Source organism: Rhinatrema bivittatum, chromosome 16 (genome assembly GCF_901001135.1).
Source record: "Rhinatrema bivittatum chromosome 16, aRhiBiv1.1, whole genome shotgun sequence".
In the NCBI taxonomy this organism is placed as follows: domain Eukaryota; kingdom Metazoa; phylum Chordata; class Amphibia; order Gymnophiona; family Rhinatrematidae; genus Rhinatrema; species Rhinatrema bivittatum.
The window spans coordinates 34,787,370-34,809,085 of NC_042630.1; the positions used below are offsets into that span (position 1 = coordinate 34,787,370).

The window sequence follows — 21,716 nt, forward strand, 5'->3', positions numbered from 1 at the left end:
ATTATAAGCTTGTACAGGAGACGCCCTGGGACAGCATCGCCCAGAAGACTTGAATTCAGTTCCCAGGCCAACAGGGCCTGGGAGCGTCATGGGCAGGGGGTTGGTACTCACAGCCTGAAAGGAGCGAGCCCTACTTATTGTACCGACAGCATCTGCTCCTGATGGAAGCAGCAGAGACAATTTCCCTAGGCCAGAGGATGAATGAATCCTTAGCTGAAGTCCCATGGTGCCCCAGCCGCAGAACCCCCAGTCGCTCACAGACGGCAGATGGCTGGGGTGAAGCAGCTTAGAGTTAAGCTAGAGCTCAAGAGTTGGAGGAAGTTTCACTGGACAAAAATAACCAACCAGCTAACGAGCAGCTCTGATCATCAACAAGTTCCTAGTGTAACAGGACCTTCAGAGTGCCATCACCTGCTCGGTTTTCAATATGAGTCCCGAGTCACTAACTTCTTCCCTCTCTAGGGAGGAAACTCCCTATGTGGCCCCCCCAAATTAATTTGTTTTCAGTTTCTCCCTCCTTAAAGTTCCCTTGTATGTAAGCACGTGTGAGTAAAAGAGGGTGTCGAGGAATTTGTACCCCATTTTCTCCTTTCCTTCCCTCATCAAGGTAATATAAAACTCCTTGGAGATGAAGCCTTCAGTGTGTGGCACCTGTTCCAGGAGGCACCCATCCCTCCTCCCAGAAGTCCATTTCAGAGTCAGAGCGGGCTCTGAAGCACCAGAACCACGAGGTCTGGGATTACAGACCAGCAATGACCAGGGGTCAGGAAGTGGGGGGCGGGGAAGAACATGTCGGGATTTGCATTTTGAATGAACCCCAAGTATTGAGAAGCTGGCTCATCCACAGGCCTTCCTCCCCCACATTTTGGCAAGAGAAAAATATGGGCAACCTCCATGTCACCCACCCCAAAGGAAACCCCCCAAAACGCACACATTTACCATCTCAAATTATAAAACAAATCCCCAAAACAAAACGGGGAATTCAGAACAGAGACAGAGGTACAGTTTTGCAACCAACAGGCCTCATTTTCCAAAACTGGCTTCTACATGAAGGTTAGTTCACCTGTTTCAAAAAATTACTACTTCCCATCTGACAAAAAAAAAAGCAATAAAATTAGCATAAAAATAAAGCTACGATATCTTTGGAAACTCTGTTTTCTGCATTTCTTTTGCAGGATATTGAAAAACACAAGGCTTAAATAAATACAAAGCTCTGAAAGATATACAGAGTCAAGTTTTGCATGAAAGACGACATTTGCATTACCTTTTCTGACCACTTTTAAGCTCCCCGTCCCACAGGGCCCATGTTCCTCCTGGATCCCGTGTGTTTCCAGCTGGTGAGGCTCCACGGTCTGCTCGCTCTCCCCCTGCTGGCCCTCGCCTGAACACGGACTTGTGCGGGCCATGCTCCTGGAGGACGGGCAGCATCTCGGGTCCTCGGTCCTGCAGCTCTCAGAACTGCTGCCGCCCAAATGTCCTGCGCTGTCACGCCTCGCACCAGGCGGGTGCCAGCCTTCCGAGGCGTGCAAGTCCGTGCTCCTAGCGACATTCGCCGAGTCCCACGTGTGCAGCGCTCCCCCGCCGGCCACGGACGGCGTGGGCGTGAGGTCCTCATCTGCTTCGGCCGCAGGGTCCCAACCCCGCTCAGTTCCAGAGTCTCTGTGGGGTAGGACACTCTGCAGAATTAAATGCCGCAAGTTCTCAACTGGAAAAGAATAGGGAGTATTATGACAAGAGGTGAGCCGGAGACTCAAGATCCCTGGGAAAATATCAGAGAGCCTGGCTTTCTGACGAGAACCAGAAGGTAAAGAGCAAGATAGGAGAATATTTCCTCGAGAGAGTCAAATGAGGAGTAAGAGAAAAGCTGTGCACTAGTTCCCCGATGAGAACCAGAAGGTAAGGTGTAAGGAGAGCGGTCGAGCATGGTGGCTCCTTGAACAGAGGCTAATGGGAAGGGATAAGGCAGAAGAGAGGAAGCCAGAAAGTAGCCCAGCAGCTCAGAGCCTCACCGTCTTCCAGGGCAGAATCTGCTAATCTCTCCGTGAACACCGGGTGCTGGAAGGGCAGGTGGCCGGCAAACCCCTTCGCTTCCGCCAGGGGAGTCGCTGCTTCCTCCTCCTCCTCCTCCTCGGGCTGGGTTGGCGTGGAGACTGCCTCGTCCTCTTTGCTGCCCTCGACCTCCGGCTCCTCCAGCAGCACCGGTTGCTTCCCTTTGTCTAGGAACAGTGCAGGATTATCATCCACTGTGGAAGAGAAGAACAATTTTTAAAACATCATCAGTACACTGCAGCAGAGGGGCTCCTGCTTGCTGAGAAGTAAGATTCGATGGAAAATGCCCTCCTGTCCATCTCATATATCAGTGCTGGCTCTGAAACACACATTCCTCCCAGGCATTAATTAGTATTAATTTATGGTGGCTAGGCTAATGCTTAAAAATTGCCAGTTTATAAGAAAGGTGGAATTGCTTACCCGTAACCGGTGCTCTCCAAGGCCAGCAGAAGAGCCAGCCACACAAGATGGGTGATGTCAGACGGCACCAAGTTAAACTCAGAAAGTTTAACTGACCCTTTTGAAAATGCACAGAAGATCCCATGCTTGCGCTACTGCGCACCTCTCCCTCACATCAACTTTCCGGGGAGAAGGGAAGGGACTGGCGTGGGTTAGTTGCTCTGCTGTCCATGGAGAACACCTGTTAGAGGTAAGCAATTTCACTTTCTCCATGGACAGGCACAACAAAACAGCCACACAAGATGGGACTCCCAAGCTGAGGGCTGCAGTCAGATTATATTCTTCTTTGTCAGTTCCTGCACCCTGTTTTCACTGCAGGAAGCGGGATTAATTAACTTAATAAGGTTTCTGAGTACTGATTGTCATTGTGCGATTCTCTCTGGACAGTAATGTTTTGTAAAAGTGTGGACTGTTTACCACGTAGCTGCTTTACAGAGCTAAGATATGCCATTGAGATGGCAAATGATTGCCCTGATGTGCTTTTTTTGGTTGCAGAATCCTGTATCCTGCTGTTGTATCACATAGACCAGGGGTCGGGAACCCATGGCTCGCGAGCCAGATATGGCTCTTTTGAGGGCTGCATCTGGCTCGCAGACAAGTGTCGCCATACTTCGCGGTTCCCCGCTGACCCAGCTGCTCCCCGGTCCTCCGCCGCCCGGGCTTAAAATGCTGTCAGCCCGGGCGGAACGCGGCAGGACAGCTGGAGTCAGCGGCACCGGCGTGCTCTCTTCTCCCCCCCCCCCCGCGGCCCGGAAGAGGAAGTGGAGAGCAGCGGGTGCCTGCGCGGGAAGAAGAGACCACACTAGCGTGGTCTCTTCTTCCGCGCAGGCACCCGATGCTCACCACTTCCTCTTCCGGGCCGCGGGGGGGGGGGGGGAGAAGAGAGCACGCCGACTAGAGTCATCCGGGTGCCTGCGCGGGAGTCATCGGGTGTCAGCCGGGTGCCAGCGCTGGAGTCATCGGGTGCCTGCGCGGGTCTTCCCGCGCAGGCACCCGATGCTCTCCACTTCCTCTTCCGGGCCGCGGGAAGAAGAGAGCACGCCGTGCTCTCTTCCCGCGGCCCGGAAGAGGAAGTGGAGAGCATCGGGTGCCTGCGCGGGAAGACCCGCGCAGGCACGCTAGTGTCCGACGGGAAGAAGATTGCAGCGCGGCTCGGAGGAAAATGAAAATCTTCAACCGCGGCCGATGGGACTCCGCCTTCGCCTCCGCGAGGGCTGAAAATGAAGGAGGTTAGCGTTGGGAGGTGGCTGCTGCTGCCGCGAGTTCCCGGGGGGCGGGGGGGGGGGGGGAAGGGGGAGAGAGAGAGAGAGTGAATGAGCGAGATGTGTGTTTGAGATCCTGTGTGTGTGAGTGAGAGATTGCATGTATGTGAATGATTGAGAGCCTGTATATGTGAAAGAGAGTATGTCTGTGATTGAGATCCTGCCTGTGAGAGAGAGAGCATGAATGTAAGTTTACCATTGGGAACCTGTATGTGTAAGTTTGTAATTGAAAACCTGTTTGTTTGAAAGAGTATGTGTGTATGATTGAGATCCTTTGTGTGTGAGAGAGATCATGTGTATGTATGATTAAGAGCCTGTGTGTATAAGTAAGAGAGAGATCATGTGTGTCTGTGTCTGATTGACAGCTGGTTTAGGTGATGGAGCATGTGAGTATGTGATTGAGAGCCTGTGTTTAAATGAGAGAGAGAGACCATGTGTGTCTGTGTGATTGAGAGCTGATTTAGGTGAGGGAGCATGTGAGTATGTGATTGAGAGCCTGTGTTTAAATGAGAGAGAGAGACCATGTGTGTATGTGTGTGATTGAGAGCTGATTTAGGTGAGGGAGCATGTGAGTATGTGATTGAGAGCCTGTGTGTAAATGAGAGAAAGAGAGGACATGTTTGTAAGCATGTGAATGAGAGTCTGTGTGTGAGAGAAAAAGACAGCATGTATTTATGTGATTGAAAGCCTGTGTGTGTGTAAGCGTGAAAAGATAGACAGCATGTGTGTAAATGTGTAATTAAGAGCCTATATAAGTGAGAGAGAAAAAACATTTGTATATGTGAGTGACTGAGAGCATGTGTGTATAGGTGGTGTGTCATTGAGAGCCAGTGTGAGAGAGAGCGCTGGTATGTGACTGAGAGAGGAGAAAGTTCCAAGCAAACCACCCCACCTCCTGCTAATTCAGAACAATCTCAGGACACCTGGATATCAAACGTTCCCAGGTATGCAGAGCAAAAAAATTTTTGTATCCTTATTATTTTTCATTACTGGATCTTTGTGTCTGCTATTTTGAAATATTTTGTTGGTATCTGGAAATGTTTTATATGAGTTTTTAATTATTGGATATTCCACTCATCAGCTGTTTCGAAATATGTTCTTTTTGTTAGTACAGTTTTACTGCTGATGATTTTATATTTCTTGATTTGTTTTATAAGGATGTGTGATGTTTCTTTTTTCCTTTGTTACACTGCATACAGAGACTCTGGCTTGTTGCAGTTTCCAATTCAGTTTTTGTCTGCATGCTTCTTGTTATGCGTTTTGGTCTCTTTATTCTATGTTAGGTGAGGGACAGCACGTGATTCAGGTGAGGTTTTCTGCTGGCGTGTAGTTTCTGTGTAGGACTCTATAGCAGCCTGACTTGGTCCGTTTTCCTAATAGGAGATGTATTGGTGTCTTAAGTCCTGGTGTAATATTTTCAGAGACTTATTGTACTTTAAAAGTGTGATCTTACATAAAATGCACACATTTACTTGTATTTAGTTTTAAACATATTGTATGGCTCTCATGGAATTACATTTTAAAATATGTGGCGTTTATGGCTCTCTCAGCCAAAAAGGTTCCTGACCCCTGACATAGACAATGTTTGCTTCTTTACAAATTGCCATGTTTTACTTATATCCTAGGATCTGAAGAGTGGAGTTGATGTTTTGTAAGTGTTAGTTCTGTCCATATAATAGAGTTTGTAATGCTTGCTCTGTTGGTGCTGCCTGTGGCTTTGGAAAAAAACACTGGTAAAACTATAGTTTGGTCCAATAAGAACATAAGAACATAAGAAAATGCCATACTGGGTCAGACCAAGGGTCCATCAAGCCCAGCATCCTGTTTCCAGACTGCAGGTTTTGCACCATCTACCATCTGCTGGAGACAGAGAAATCCTGAGGGACTGCAGGTGGCACCTCAGGTTATGTGGCAGTGGCAGTGAAACTTTCTCTGTCTCCATCTGCTGGCAGGGAAGCAAAACCCAGGAGTCTGGGCTGTTTTGGGTACGTACAGGGAAAGTCCATTTAGGGATGTAAAGTTGAAGAATGTCACACAAATACTGAGGCTTCTTTTGAAAAACTGACGGAGGAAATTTCAATGGTAGTTCCTCTTCATCTCTCTAATACAGGGCATCTGGAATGATGTATAGGCTTCTTTTTTTCTGGTACTTCTCTCATGTATGTTTTTACAAAAAGCTGCCCATAGCTTCTATATGAAGGCAGGGCATTCTGGCAACAGTTGAAGTGACAGAACATCTTGCTTTCTGCTTGTGGTAGGGCTCAGTTTCCAGTTCTAGTAATGGAGGCAATGTCATGCTATTTTCTGAGGCTCTGGGTTTTTTTTGTACTAATTAGTTGTTTTGGTGCCATTTTCGTTTTTTCTTGCAAGTTTCAGTGACGAAGAATCTCTGCTTTGATCTTTCGGCACCTATGAGTGACATTTCTGTGCCAACATGTGCCTTGCTGGCTCCAAGTCATGATGTTTTGGTACTGATGTGCTCAGTGCAGAGTCTGCATCATGATCTCTCGGCACAGATATTTCGGCACCATTTCCCCACTTCGATTCTTCCTTGATGTACAATGAGATTTTCAATGTTTTTGTTTTTAAAACTTTACTCCACTCGGAGTAGCAGCTCATATTTTGAATTGGAGATCTTGAAATACTAATGCCTGTGGGGACATTCTGCCATAGGGGCCACAATTTATTGTGTCTTGGTCCGATCCTAAACACTTGAGACATAAGGTATACAAGTCTAAAATAGACATTTTATGCTGGCATTTCTTATAGGACTTGAATGGGCTTTTACATCTTATAGGAAAATTGGTTCTTACCTGCTAATTTTCATTCCTGTAGTACCACAGATCAGTGCAGACTCCTGGGTTTTGCGCCCCTTCCAGCAGATGGAGACAGAGAAAGTTTTACTAACACTGCCAGATAACAAGAGGTGCCACATGCAGTCCCTCAGTATTGATCTGTACCCAAGCCAAAATCCAAACAAATGCCAACACTATAACTAACATCCCCTGAACAGGTAGTGGGAAGTGGAAAACCTGGAACAGAAAACCAAGCCCACACAAAATCCTGTGTAGGACTAACTAAACCTGTGCCATTCTTCAGAGTAATCATAAAAAACATAGATCGAGTAGACTCTCCAAACTTTCCTTTCCTCCAGAGGGCAGGACTCTGGATGGATCTGTGGTACTACAGGAATGAAAATTAGCAGGTAAGAACCAATTTTCTTTTCCCTGTTCGTACCTGGATCAGTCCAGGATTCTGGGATGTACCAAAGCTTCCCTAAATGGGGTAGGACTGCAAGAGTCCCACTTGAAGTACACCTTCACCAAAGCCCATGGTCTCTGGGGCCTGGACATCCAAACAGTAATGCCTGGCTAAAGTTTGCAATGATTTCCAAGTAGCCGCCCTACAGATCTCTTGCTGTGAACCTTGCTGAACTCAGCCCAGGAGGCCGCTTGAGAACGGGCAGAATAAGCCCGTAGCCCCTCCAGGACAGGGCGACCCCAGCAGATATACGCGGAGTTAATACCCTCTTTTAACCACTGTGCAATGATGGCTTTTGACCCCTTTTTTGCACCACTCCATAGCACAAAAAGATGATCTGACAAGCGGCATCTGTTCAGGTACTGCCACAATGCTCGCTTTACATCCAAACGTTGCAACTCTTTGGCCCGAGGCGCCGTAGGAGCCAAACTTGGGAAAGATGGGAGCTCCACTGACTGATTTAAGTGGAACAACGACACCACCTTCGGCAGAAAGGAAGGAACCATCCTCAAGGAGACCCCAAACTCCAAAATGGCTCCCTTCATGATGAGGTCAACCAAAAAAAAAAAAACACACCTCAAAAATAGAATTCCCCTCTTCTTGGATTAACAACAAACAAAATACGGGGAAAATGCAAATCCTTATGGGTAGACTTTTAATGTCTGGTATCTTTAAGGGTAACTCCCAAAAGGGAGTACCTCAATGTTAGAATACACCGTTTTTGCTTTAAATTTTTAAGTGAGCTTTAGTCCTCATGTTTTTGCAGCATTCTGTGTTCCTTGTTTTTTTGTGATAATATATTTTATCCTATTTGCAAACTCTCCTTAATAACCACAGTCCTTAAGAGAAGCTTTGAAAGGTAATTATTACACACAAAAAAAAGAATAATTGAAGCCGCCCATACTTGAGCAGCTACTATCGTGAGCTGAACTGCTTTTTACCGCTTTGGTAATGAATACCTTAACCGCGTTGTAACCAATTTCTCTTAGGTCCTGTGAAGCCGCCCGACACCGCCAGTGTTTCGGCAATAATTGCCTGCTTCAGGGGCCGGAGAGGCTGCTGTTAATAGGAAAATAACCTTACCTCAAGACAGCCCAAAGCCCCTCCCTGAATCCTGAGGGAATTAAAAGATAAACCCTTTAACAAACCCTTTTGCAGAAAGGCCAGAATATGTGCTACAGAGGCCTGCATAGGATCCACCCCTTGCTCTGTACACCAGGCCTCAAACTCTCCATTCCCTCACATACACCAAGGAGGTGGAAGTCTTCCTAGACTGCAAAAGAGTAATGATGACCCCTTCTGAATAACCCTTATTCCTTAATTGCTCCCTCTCAAAAACCAAGCCACTAGACAAAAGCAAGCCGCCTCATCTGAAAGTTTGGGGCCTTGATGCAGAAGATTCAGCAGATGAGCTAGCTGCAAACCGTCCACTGCTACGTTGACCAAGTCTGCAAACCACGGGCACCTCGTCCACTCTGGCGCTATGAGGATCATGTCACCTGGATGGACCTCTATGCATCGCAAGACTTTGCCCACCAGCAGCCAAAGCAGAAACACATACAGAAGGACTTCTGTCGGCCAAGGCAGAACTAACGCATCTACCCCTTTTGCTCCTCATTTCCTTCTTCGACTGAAGAACTGCGGGGCCTTGGCATTGCAGAAAGTCACCATTAGATCCATGCATGATGTGCCCCATCTGCGACTGATGAGGCACATTGCTTCCTCTAACAGCTCCCACGCTCCAAGGTCCAGCTGTTGTCGGCTCAGAAAATCCACTTGCACGTTTATCCATGCCCAATATGTGAGAGATTGCTAACAGCACTAGATGTTGCTCTGTCCAGCTGATTAGATCCAGGGCTTCCTGAGCCACTGCCCAACTCTTGGTGCCACCCTGTTGGTTGATATAAGCCACCGTTGTCGCATTGTCCGACAAGACTCTCACTGGCTTTCCCCCTCACCAGGGGCAGAAATGCCTGTAGAGCCAAACGTACGGCTCTCATCTCTAAGCAACTGATGGCCCCTGAACACACTGTTGACCACTGCCCCTGAACATACTGGCATCGGGGGTGAAGATTGTCCAGACCGGGATATCTAGGTCTACACCTCATCTCAACTTGTACGGACTAAGCCACGATGAGAGACTGGACCTTGCAAGCTCCGTAAGTGGAAGTGGCAGCTGGGGATATTAAAGCCGACCGTAGAGACCTCATATGAGAAAATGCCCAGAGAAACAACTCCAAGGTGGAAGCCATAGACCCGAGAACTTGCAAGTAATCCCAGACCTTGGAACCTGTTTCCTCAACAATCCGCAAACTTGAGCTTGCAATTTGGAAATCTGCTCTTCGGTGAGGAATACCTTCCCCACCTTGCTATTGAAACACACCCCCAGGAATTCCAAAATCTGGGAAGGTAAATTTTTTTTTTTACAATTTAGACTTTATTGATTTTCATTGTCATTAAACAATAAATCATACACGTTATGCATAATACAGGAAAAATTATTATAGCATCTCTACATAGACAATAATAATATCTAAGACCATAAAGGAAATACCTAAAACAAATGCTATAATAAACAAAATAATGTGTGGGGTGCCCTCTTCCAATAAAGTAATTACTTACTTCAAAATAAATATAGAAAACGAAAGAGATATCTCTACCTATCTTATTAGGCTGACAATGATGGTGACAAATTATTTTCCAATTGTTCCTGATTCTTGTCTCTCAGGAAATTTTCCAAATGAGAGGGTTGTGTAAATATAAACTTTTTCCCCTGATAATTGATAAAGCATTTACTGGGGTACTTTAAAAAAAAAGTTGCCCCCAGATCTATTACCTTATTTTTAAGGGCTAAAAATTGCCTTCTCCTCACCTGAGTCGGTTTAGAGACATCAGGGAAGATGAAGACTTTTTGCCCACAAAATAATATATCCTTGTTTTTAAAGAATTTTTCCAAAATAATCTCTTTATCTCTCTCTGAAATAAACGATACAAACATAGTAGCCCTTTTTTCAATCATATCCACAGATTCTTCCAAAAAGGTTGATATTCCTGGACACTGCAATTCTCCATTCCCAGGCTTATCTCCTCTTTGGAAAGGAAAATAATAAATTTTAGAAACAGCAGGTATTTCGTTCAGAGCTAGAATTTCCTTAACATATTTGGAAAACATTTCAAAAGGAGATAACAACCTTGTACATGGGAAATTCACCATTCGTAGATTTTTTATACGCATTAAATTTTCCAAATTTTCCACATTGGAATGCAAAATAATATTATCAGTTGTATGCATAATTTCTAACTTTTTAACATTCTCAATTTCTACTTTTACATTCTGTGCGGAAATTTCTGTGCGGAAATTTCTATATCACTCAAACGTTTCCCCTGTTCCTGTATAAGTATCTTATTCTTATTTACTGTTGCACCGAGAGATATATTCATCAAAGAAACATTGGAATCCAATTTTATCATCATTCTCCACAAGTCCCCTAATGTCACATTGGTAGCATCTACGGTTGATAACCTAGCGCTATCAATGGTAGGTGTTATATCCAAACCTGTCCCTTGCTGTATTAGCTCTGGGCAGGGAGGGCTCACTTCATTCGGTGTTTGAACACTAGTTTCAATATCACTTACTATTGACGACCCTCTAGTTCCATCTGATGTTCCCAAAAGGGGCTGTGAAGGTGCTAGCCTGGAGCCAGGACAGAGAGACTTCTGAACAGTCTCCCCCATTGTCCTCTTGTGGCGATATCTTGTAGATGTGAGCATCCATCGGCCCTGTTCTCAATCCAGCCGGAGATGATGTTACGACTTTGGCCTTCCTTTTCCGCCCCATATAATTTCTAATATCTGCACAATGTTTCCAAAGCGTTCCAAGCGGTCAAAGTCGGTCTAAGTCGCGCGCGCCCCTTGGGCACGCGCGGCTTAGGCGACGTGCCGGCGGCTACAGTGCGCCGCAGTCCCGCGGATTTTTATTCTCACGGGCGCAGGCGAGTGATGTCACAGGAGCGGGTTCGCAGGTGCGAGTAGTTGGTGAATCTCCGCCTCCTCACCGGTCAGCCGGACTCTGCCCTTCCTCTCTCTCGCTCTCACAGCTCGGGCCCCGATTTCCCCTGCAGTCCCGCGGATTTTTATTCTCACAGGCGCAGGCGAGTGATGTCACAGGAGCGGGTTCACAGGTGCGAGTAGTTGGTGAATCTCCGCCTCCTCACCGGTCAGCCGGACTCTGCCCTTCCTCTCTCTCGCTCTCACAGCTCGGGCCCCCTGGGAAGGTAAATTTATTTATTTATTTGAAACTTTTTATATACCGGTATTAGTATGCATACATCATACCGGTTCACATTGTAACTAAAGGATGACTCTTGGACAGACTATCCATCCCAACGACCTCAGGCACCTGAGGACTAAGTCAACTGCCTCCCGGCAAAGGATTTCTGACTGCTCGAATCAGCCAGTCATCCAGATAGTGGTGAACCAAGACCTCGTCCCTCCGGAGAGCCGCAGCCACCACTACCATCACCTTGGTGAAGGCCCTCGGCCAAAGGGTAGGGCGCAAAACTGAAAATGTTCTCCCAGAACCATGAATCCCAGATCTCTTTGGTGATCAGGCTGAATTCCTATGTGCAAGATTACTTTGGTCAAATCCAGAGACTCCAGGTACTTTGCGCTCAGTGACTGCCTCGGTGCACGAGTTTCCATTCGAAACAGAGGAACCTTAAGAGTCACATTCACCTTTTTTAAATCAAGGATTTGGCGGAATGTGCTCTCCTTCATGGGAAATAAATGGAATAACGGCCTGTTCCCTGTTCCTCCAGGGGGACAGGAACAATGGCTCCCAGCATGTGAAGACGACACAGTTTCCCTCACTGCCACTTTCTTTTCCTCGTAAGTACATGTGGAGACCAAGAACAAATCTCTTAGCGGCTGAGCAAATTCTGAAGTGTAACCTTGTTTCATCACACTTAACACCCACTGGTCTGACGTGATTTTGGCCCACTCTTTGTACAACACAGCCAGCCGGCCCTCTATCACTGGAACCGAGGAGTGGACCAGCATCGCATCATTGGGCAGATTTGGCTCCACCTCCACAGTGGGAGGAGCCATCTCTTCCTGGCTTTCGCCCTCAAAAGGACTAGTTCCAGGACGGCTGTCTTCCCGACAATAGTCTCTGGGAAACCCCATACCCTCTGAAAGGCCAAAACCGCCTATTTCTTCTGAAGCGAGAACGAGGAGGAAAGGACCCCTTTTCTCTTTCAGCTTATCTTCAGGCAATTTATGACATTCTCCCCGAGAAGCTTGATCATCTCCTCCAAGTCTGGACCAAAGAGCAACTTCCCCTTCAAAGGCAAAGCTCCTAAGTGAGATTTGGATGAAACGTTGACTGACCAATTCCTCAACCAGAGTAGTCTCTGGGCTGAAACAGACATCATTGTCCTGGAGGAGGTCCTAACGAGATCATATATCGCATCAGCACCATAGGGCACCACAGCTTCCAGCCGCTCCACATGCTGTCTCTCAGAATCAGACAAGGACCTGTCTGCCTGTAACTGCTGTACCCAACATAAGCCCGCCCTCAACATGAAACTGCCACACACAGGTGCTCAAATGCCAAGGGCAGACGCCTCAAAAATCTTCTTGAGGTGCACTTCCAGCTTCCTATCCTGAAGGTCTTTCAGAGCTATAAAACCAGCAACTGGAATAGTCTTTCTTCTTAGTAACAGCCGAAACTGATGCATCCACCTTTGGGACCTTCAGGAGCTCAAGCGTATCCTCTGGCAAAGGATACAAACCTTCAGGCCTGTCTCAGGAGTATCGCACTCCCTAAACACCAAATTGTTGAGCAACTTGTGAAATGGAAAAGACCTTGTTGGACCCCAGAGGCCAGCCGTGACCGGGTCCACTTCTTCCAGCCCTGATTCCTCTCGCGGGATCTTTATACTCAATTCTTCCAGTACAGTGGGTATCAGGGGATCCAGCTCCTCTCCTTGTGGAACAGCCATCCACCTTGCGATCGTCCTCTTCCACCGCCGGGCTCTTGATCAGTGCCTAATCTGGATCCTGATCCGCCAAACCTGGAACGGACCCCAGTGGGTCCTGCACCCATGGATCCTCCACTTCTGAAGCTTCGGAGCTCTCTGCGGTGGTAGTCAGTGCAGAGGTTCCTGGGACATGCTGGACCCCTGTAGCCCGGGAGGGCTTGGCCCTCTTTGCCGGCCTTGGGTGCACTAAAACCCGCTGCACAGCTCTAAGCCGGCCTGCAGCTTTCCTGGCCTTATAAGCTTTATTGCAATTGGAGGACAAAATCAGAGGAAAAAGTAGAAGAGGCATCCGAGTCCTCCAGGGGATCCTCCTCGCCTCCAGAGTGAGGCCCCTCATTATCTTGCCCTCCCCCAGAGGTCCTAACCACCGGGGAATAAAGGAGGAGAGAAATCCCCTCCCCTCATGGCCCGCGAGGCAGCCGCGAATGTGGACAAGATGGCCGCTGTTCCCGCGCTTAGTGGTAAGGGATCATCCACAGTCTGCTGCACTGGTGAGAGCCTCCCAGGCTAGTGGCACCTACCCAAAGACACTGCCACCATCCCTGAAGTGCCCTCTCCGCTGCACAGGCATGGGAGATCAGCCATTGCGCAAGAGACACGCATGCTTCTCCACATGCAGCACAATATGAACCGCACGGCCTGAAACCGGAAGCCAAGCTGCAACATCAGTAGAGCCGCTGGAGGAACAGGAAATAAAAACTGAGCCGCTCGATCACCTAAGAGGAGTCGAGGTAAAGCATGTCGTCCCACAGCAACCCGTTTACTCCCTCTGTCTTTAAAGTTTTCTTAAAAAAAAAAAAAATCTAATCAGGCAATCTAAGAAATCGACACTTCCCTTGAAGAATGGCTTCAGGGCGAAGGAACCAAGACCCCTAGTTTTCTGCCCTGCCCAGCGATGAAGGACTGAGCAATAAAGGGTCGTCTGACCCCCTGCTCATCCACCTCACAGACCAGGGGGATGGTCCCACCAGGACCTAACAACCCCCTGGGAGAGAAGCACTCCTCAATCTTCTAGTCTCACTTTTTTATTTTTTAAACTCAGACTGCAGGCTTTGCACAGCCACCATCTGCTGGAGCCAGAGAAATACTAAGGAACTGCAGTGGCACCTCGTGTTATATGGCAATGTCAGTAAAACTCTCTCTGTCTCCATCTGCTGGAGGGGATCATTCGTGAAGCAGATGGAAATAAACTAACGGAGAGATACATGGTGTCACAAACATGGGAACTCCCACTCACACTCAGAAGGTACAGTTTAACTTTCTGAACTGTGAAAGAAAAAAAGGCCCAACTTGGCACCATTAGACGATGTCACCCAACTCATATGGCTGTTTTATTGTGCTTTTCCACGGAGAACTGGCGGCATTGATCTTTGCACACTCCTTTGAGTCACTGGAGAATGAGCACTATACCTAGTTTCCTGCCTTAAGATCATAAGAAACGATGCAATGCTTTAATAATTGTGCAGCCTAGCAGTCTGAGTAGAAATTATGTTTTACAGGTGGGTTTTTTTTTCTGTTTGTAGTTTTACTGGATTGCCAAAGATGTTCATTCTTTGGCAATTTATTTAAAATGTATAACTTATCACAACAAAAAGCATTCTAAGCGAAAACATTTCAACATAAACAATAATTCATTCAGCTACAACATATGAATGACACGTCATTTTACTTGTTTGCCAAAGAAGTTAATTCTGGCTTTGTAACACTAAAGTGCTTTTTTTTTTTAATTTTTTTTTAAGTCCCTCCCCTTTTGCCCCATACCCACCCACCCACCCACCCCACTGCCTATTTTTCTTACATAGACTTTAGGGTGTCATTTTCAAAGTCACTTACGCGCAGACTTTTGGGTTTTCAAATGTCTGCACGTAACTTAACTTGCAGAAGGTATACACATCAGAAGCAGGTGTAACTTCCTGGTATAATCTGTGTGCATACTAGGGAACTTTACCCAGGTATAAAATGACTTTGAAAATTATTGGTAAAGTCTGCATGTTAACAGGTACATACAGACTTTACCACTTTGCATGGTGTCTAAAAATTATCCTCTTAGAAGGCAGAGACCTTTTGATCAGTTAAAGTGACTCATTCACATCCAACCTAAAACCTGATCCATTTGAAGTGGATTTAAATCCCAAACTGGCTCATCCTGATCCTGGCCTTGTTGTTTTTAACCAGTTTTTATAAAACTGAAACCTCTTATCTGTGTCTCTTGACTAGACTGTAAGCTCCATGGAGCAGGGAATGTCTCTTTCAGGTGTCTGTGCAGCACTGCATACATTTAGTATAGCAGTGGTAATGTAGTAATAGTTGCAATATGCTGAATTTCAGACAAATCTCAAAGTCATATTTGCTAATGCCCTCAGTGTAGCTTATCATAGAAGTACCATGTCATTCAAGGAAGTTTCATCTCCCGCTGTAACCAGGTCAGTCCTCGCTTCCTCCCCCCAACAAAACGTTCTTACATGTATAAATAAGGCTTTTAAGAAAAGACTGATTTAATTCTGCAATATCATATGGGCTACAAGGATATGTGATGATGGTAGGCCCCGCAAGCTGCCTCTAATACTACGGTAAAACACAGACATGACAGGACATGGCAAGGGGCAAAACACACTGCCCACCTCCACAGGAACAGAACAATGTGATTTGACTCGTACATCCACAGTCTTTGGCTGCCCTCATAAACCTAACTTGATCAGTGCTGTATTATGATGGCAAATCAATTAGTAGTCTATTTGCCCACTGGAGATGGCCAATTCTTTGGATGCTTTAGCCCAATCACCCCAAACAGTATCAAGAGAGCAAGACATAGTCCCAGGTTGTGCTCAATCCCTCTCTACCACACAACTTACACAAGAGGTCAGTGTCGCCAGGAAACATCCTCTACAGAGTACGCATGAAATCAGCTACTGCTTACAGGAAAACTTGCATTACATTAACATTTGGATTTTGAAGTATTTTTTAAACTTTAAAAGTGTTTGTGTGTAGTGGGGGCTGTCTTGTGATTTTTTTTTTCAGAGCTCTTAAGTGGGTGCTGAATGGGAAACTCCTCCCACAAAGGCTGGGAATAACTGGTCGGTGGATCCTTGGCGCACAGACTTACTTGCAGGGACCTCTTCAGTTTCTGGACCTGAGCTGTCTCCTGCAGAGAGGATGGGGGGTACCCCAGCATCCTGCAGCACCACACTAGGAAGAAAGAAACACACAGATTTGCAACCCCAGAAAATACCTAACAGAACAAAGTCTCGCATCCTGAAGGGTCACCATAAGAGTCAACAGAGCTAGCAATCGCCATGCAAATGTGCACTGTGCTGACTCCCCAGCTCTGACCTGCACACAGTGCAGAGCTTAAAGCTATATCCAGTTATTATTTAAAAAAAAAACCCACCAAAACCTATCATCTCACTTTTTAGAGCTGATTTTGGAAGTCTTTTCATGTAAAAAACAAACTTGCATATTCCCCCTATTTTGCAGCTGTGTTTCTTTTAGAACTGAATGATTTCATGTACACTATTTGCTGGTGTTGGATACCATTGGCAACTAAGAATAAAAGCAGACAATCTACAGTTGGTTTTCAAGGGTCTTTTTTATACACTCAGCTTCTGCAGAGTGAAAGTAGAACACAAAGCCCAAGATGCACGCTGTTGCTAACAAATATATTTATCTAGCTCTAAAGTACATAAGAACTTTGATTAAAAAGGGCTTTTTTTCCCCAATCACTGAAGTATCCTCGAAACACAGGTTCCACCTGAGCCAATGAGCTGATTCTCACCAGGGTGAGGTTTTTTTTACGTTTTAAATAATAATGCAAGGAAGCTCTGGTCACCTGACAGGCGGTGGACCGTGACTCGGCATTTCCGGCAGCCTGCGTTTGGATGCGCAGGAGGCATTCCTCATCGCGCTTTTTGCTGCTTCTTCTACCAGCTCTTTCCACCTTTACACAAGCGAAAGAAAGAAAAAGCTAAAAGCAAAAATAAAGGCAGCCTCATGTACACGAGGAGAACACATCTGGCAGAGGAAGAGTCTCTCATGAGCGATGTCACCCAGAGAGTTCATACAGGAGCGACCTTAAACAGCAATCAAGGCAGTTATATCCATTGAAACCCTAGAAAAACACAGGCCTAGGGACACAGGGGATAATCTTGTGTGGCCATTTGAAAAGGGTTTTAGAGGGCCGGCTTGATGGATTAGTGGCATTGCTAAGCACTACAATGCAGGGAACCCAACTTTGACTACAGGGCCTGGCCTCTGCTCCTTGGGCCTGCCGAGGCAGGAGAGCTGCAGAGAGGGAGGGACTGGGGAGGGAATCGTCGCACAGCGACGACACAAAGTGGACCGATTTAAGGCCCTCGATTGCAGGGGTTTGAAAGGAACACTTGTGCAAGGCCTCTGGCCGGGCTAAGTGGGTTTAAAGAGGGATATGAAAGAGGGGGAGGAAATTCCTGGGTAAAATATGAAAAGCAGCTCATAGAGCTGTAGCCCAACAGTAGTTCGTTCCAGTTGAGTTGGAAACCCAAAAGAATAGGAGGAAACTGTTAGGTCACAAAAGGAGAAATTAGTTCTTACTTGATAATTTCTTTTTCTGGAGTACAGCCAGACCAGTGCAGACGCATGGGTTATGTCCACCAACCAGCAGATGGAGGCAGAGATTAACAGAAGCGCCCATGCTGCCCTCAGCCTGCCAGTATATTCTGTCTCCAGCACATGGTAGGAGAGCACGTCCCGTGCTGGATGACAAGGATAAATGATTTCAACATACAGGCCCAGAATTCCCTCCAACCCCTTTCGGTTATTATTCAAGAACGGCATCTGCGTGGGGATCTGGAAGGAGCCATGCTTCAAGGTCCTCAGCCAAAGACATTCATAGCGAAGGCAGAGTAGGAGAGTAGGGAATAAAAATGAGGGAACATCCTTGGGCCAAAGCATCAAAGACCCAAGGAAGGGGTGGATTTTGTTTGACCTAGAAGTCCAGAGGAGCAGGAGGAAACTGCTGTGCCAAAAAACACATTTGTGAGGAACCGTCCCAGACAACACAGGCTGAAACCGATTGAGAACTCATTTATGTTAAAATTAAAACATATTTCTCATCATCTAGGTGGGGAGAGTCTGTAATGATCTCTCAGAGTTGAGGTTACCTTTACTATTACATGAATTATGAGAGAAGGCTGCTGTGGTTAACAGGAGTGGGAGTCCTGTGTATCCTTACGTGTTCTTCTCTGAAGACGTGAGCGCCACCAGCTCGTAGATCTGGGGTCCCAGCTCTGACGTGCAGATGACGAAAAGGGCTCGCTTGTCTGAGGAGAGAGAGCAGAGGGAGTGCTGCAGTAGGGCATTCGGCACAAGGAAGCCACAGAGGCCTAAGGTAACAAGCCCAGAAAACTACCGCTAAGGGACTTTGCTATCTCTCAAGCCCTGGCAGATAAGGACCTCTCTCCACTTGCCCTGTTGCCCCTCTGCAGTCCCCACTTGATCTCCAGTCATCCACAGTGATAGACAAATTCTCCTATCCAGACCAAAGAGAAGAGTTTTTTGACCTGGGTCACAGCCAATCTACTTGTGCGCATGTGGACACAAGAGGTCTCACATGAGATCATGCACTGTGTTCAAATGCATATTATTATACACACTTGTGCCATCTGAAATAATGCATGTCCTGAATTTGGCTGGCATGATGCCCCTCCTCGCCCCCCACTCCCGGTGTTCTTGAGGAGGAAGAATGCTACACTCTCCGGCACATTACCTGTCGCCACGGAACGGACGAGCACAGAGTTGAGCTTGATCACGGGGCTGAAGGTCTGCTTCGTGTCCGATGAGCCCAGCGTGGTCTTGCTGTGGCACTTCAGCACCAGTTTTTCATCTTGCTTCTGAAGGAGCACCAGCAGATCTTCCAGCAGAAGAACGTGCAAATCTACACGGGTTGAGGAACCATAATAAAAAGATAAACCTTCCCCTACCAAAACCATTACAGAGAGTCTGAAGATCACTAGTCCTTCCTGGGAAACTTGTGCTGCACTTCATTTACTAACCAGTGGTTTTATCTTTGGCAATCCGCCAGGTCAGAGGGCCTTCATGGATCATCCGCCTTGTGGTGAGGTCAAGGTTCTGTTGGCCAAGAATGAAATCCAAAAATCACTAAACAACTGAAATATCATCGGAAAGAGGCAGGCATGGACTAATGTGACTTCAGCTTAATTTGTTGAGCCTCAGTTTTACAGTTTAGCTTGGCTTTTAACTTCTAGCACTTCAGTAATTTGCATTTCAGCGTCTGCACTGTATATTTAATACCGACACAGTGGCACAAACAGGAAAAATAAAAGCATTCCCCCAAAGCCCTGCTCAAAGAGGCAACTCAGACATGAGAAGACAGCAGCCAAGAACCTGAAGTAATTCACTGGGCTGAGTGGAAGACCTGACATTCACATGCCGTGAAGTAATTTGCTGAGAGAAAAGATAGCACAGCGACAACATGCCTTAAACTCTGCTGCCAGAGGGTTGCTGGTTCTCTCCAATGAGGTGGCATCAAGACGTTTCTGGTACACAATCAATCGGTGCTGGTTCTCCGCTTGCTTTACTGCCTCGTTCACGTACTTGAGGATCTCACGGCACCGGTCCCGGCAACGACACAGCTTTGTGTGTTCAGAGGTATCATCTGCAAGACAAAGAGATATACACAGCCTGTCACCTGCAGGACTGGAGGGCTCAAGAGAGGAGGTCGCAGGGATAAAGGAAAATTGGTTCTTACCTGCTCATTTTTGTTCCTGTAGTACCACAGATCAGTTCAGGTAAGTGGGTTCTGATGGGAGGCAGAGAACTAAAATCTTTTCAAGCACTGCTACTTAACCGAGAGTGCCACCTGCAGTCCCTCAGAATAAGAAAATTATTCCTTACCTGCTAATTTCGTTCCTGGATCAGTCCAGACCGTGGGTTATGCCTCCCTTCCAGCAGATGGAGACAGAGATAACCAGAGATAACCAGTCGCACCCCCTGCATCCCTTCAGTATTAAGAATATCAAAGCAAGAACAACCGATGAATGGATCAAAACAGACTCCAAAATTGCGGAGCAACTATATACAGAATTGAAATTACTTGTAGACAAAGTAACCCGAAGGATCGAGAAACTTTGCATGTTCAGTGTTGCGACTGAGCTGGCTAACCATACTTCCAGACCGAACCGAAGAACCATGGGTGGGTGTCTGGACTGATCCGGAGTACTACAGGAACGAAAAATTAGCAGGTAAGGAATAATTTTCTTTTCCCTGTACGTATCCCTGTACGTATCCGGATCAGTCCAGACCGTGGGATGTACCAAAACTTCCCTAAACAGGATGGGCCCCGGATAGCTCTGCTCGAATAACTTGGTTGCCAAACAAGCCCAGACCAGGAGGTTGCAAGTTCAAACAATAATGACGCGCAAACTTGTGTAATGATTTCCACTTTGCTGCTCTGCATATCTCCTGAGACGATACCGTTTGGCTTTCCGCCCAGGAAGTCGCTTGTGAACGAAGTGAATGTGCTTAGTTTTTGGGTACTTGCCAGGTTTTTGGGTACTTGCCAGGTACTTGCCAGGTTTTTGGGTACTTGCCAGGTTCTTATGGCCTGGATTGGCCACTGTTGGAAACAGGATGCTGGGCTTGATGGACCCTTGGTCTGACCCAGTATGGCATTTTCTTATGTTCTTATGCTTTCACTCCAACCGGAGGACGCTTGCCAGTGCCAATGTATGCAGACGATATCACTTTTTACCCAACGAGCGATAGTGGTCTTCGAGGCCTTGCTTCCTCGTTTGAGACCACTCCAAAGAACAAACAGATGGTGCGACAGACGGACGTCATTGGTGACCTCTAGGTAACGTAGAAGAATGCGTTTAACATCCAGTTGCCGGAGCTCTCTGGACTCGGCCTCCGGGAAAGCTGGTAGCTCCACCGACTGATTCAGATGGAAAGCTGACACCACTTTCGGGAGAAAAGATGGCACCATAGACAAAGTCACCCCTGAATCCGTGAAACGGAGGAACGGCTCTCTGCAGGATAGAGCTTGGAGTTCAGACATCCTGCTGGCCGAAGAGATAGCATGCCGTTCAATGCGCCACAAGACTTTGCCTACTAGTGGCCATGGAGGAAACACGTACAGCAGAATCCCTGTTGGCCACAAAAGAACCTGACTCTCTTCTGCAACTGAAAAATCTGCTCACTTTGGCATTGTTGTGCGATGCCTTCAAGTCTAGCTGGGAAATGCCCCATCTGGTCCAAATGAGGTTGAAAGCCTCTGACAACAACTCCCATTCTCCTGGATGCAACTGTTGTCTGCTGTTAAAATCTGCTTGAACGTTGTCCACTCCTGCAAAATGAGATGCTGCAATCCCAAGCAGGAATTGCTCCGTCCAGAACTACTCCTCGACTCTTCATCCCACCTTGTCGATTGACATATGCCACCGTCGTTGCTTTGTCCGAAAAAACTCTCACCATTCGGCCCCACGCTTGAGGAAGAAAGCTTTTCAAAGCCTCATGAATTGCTCTTGTTTCCAGGTGGTTTATAGATCAGGATCTCTAGACTGACGACTACCTTCCCTGGGCCGTCCACCCTTGATAAACTTCACCCTAACCTCTGAAGTTGGCATCCGTGGTCACCACCACCCAGACATCT

The 21,716-nt window shown here is 46.9% G+C and overlaps 1 protein-coding gene across 5 annotated transcripts in view; it reads right to left on the bottom strand.

The window, feature by feature from the left end:
• Positions 1 to 21,716, bottom strand: part of ARHGEF11 (Rho guanine nucleotide exchange factor 11) — a 218,593-nt gene that overhangs the window by 27,279 nt on the left and 169,598 nt on the right. For all 5 annotated transcript variants that reach the window (XM_029580824.1, XM_029580826.1, XM_029580827.1 and 2 more), the window contains 8 exons: positions 19,543 to 19,721; positions 19,099 to 19,174; positions 18,813 to 18,980; positions 18,279 to 18,366; positions 16,899 to 17,006; positions 16,176 to 16,258; positions 2,010 to 2,243; positions 1,265 to 1,705 (listed from right to left, as the gene is read on the bottom strand). In XM_029580824.1, the coding sequence (XP_029436684.1) occupies positions 1,265 to 1,705; positions 2,010 to 2,243; positions 16,176 to 16,258; positions 16,899 to 17,006; positions 18,279 to 18,366; positions 18,813 to 18,980; positions 19,099 to 19,174; positions 19,543 to 19,721 (1,377 nt within the window). The remainder of the gene's footprint in view (positions 1 to 1,264; positions 1,706 to 2,009; positions 2,244 to 16,175; positions 16,259 to 16,898; positions 17,007 to 18,278; positions 18,367 to 18,812; positions 18,981 to 19,098; positions 19,175 to 19,542; positions 19,722 to 21,716) is intronic.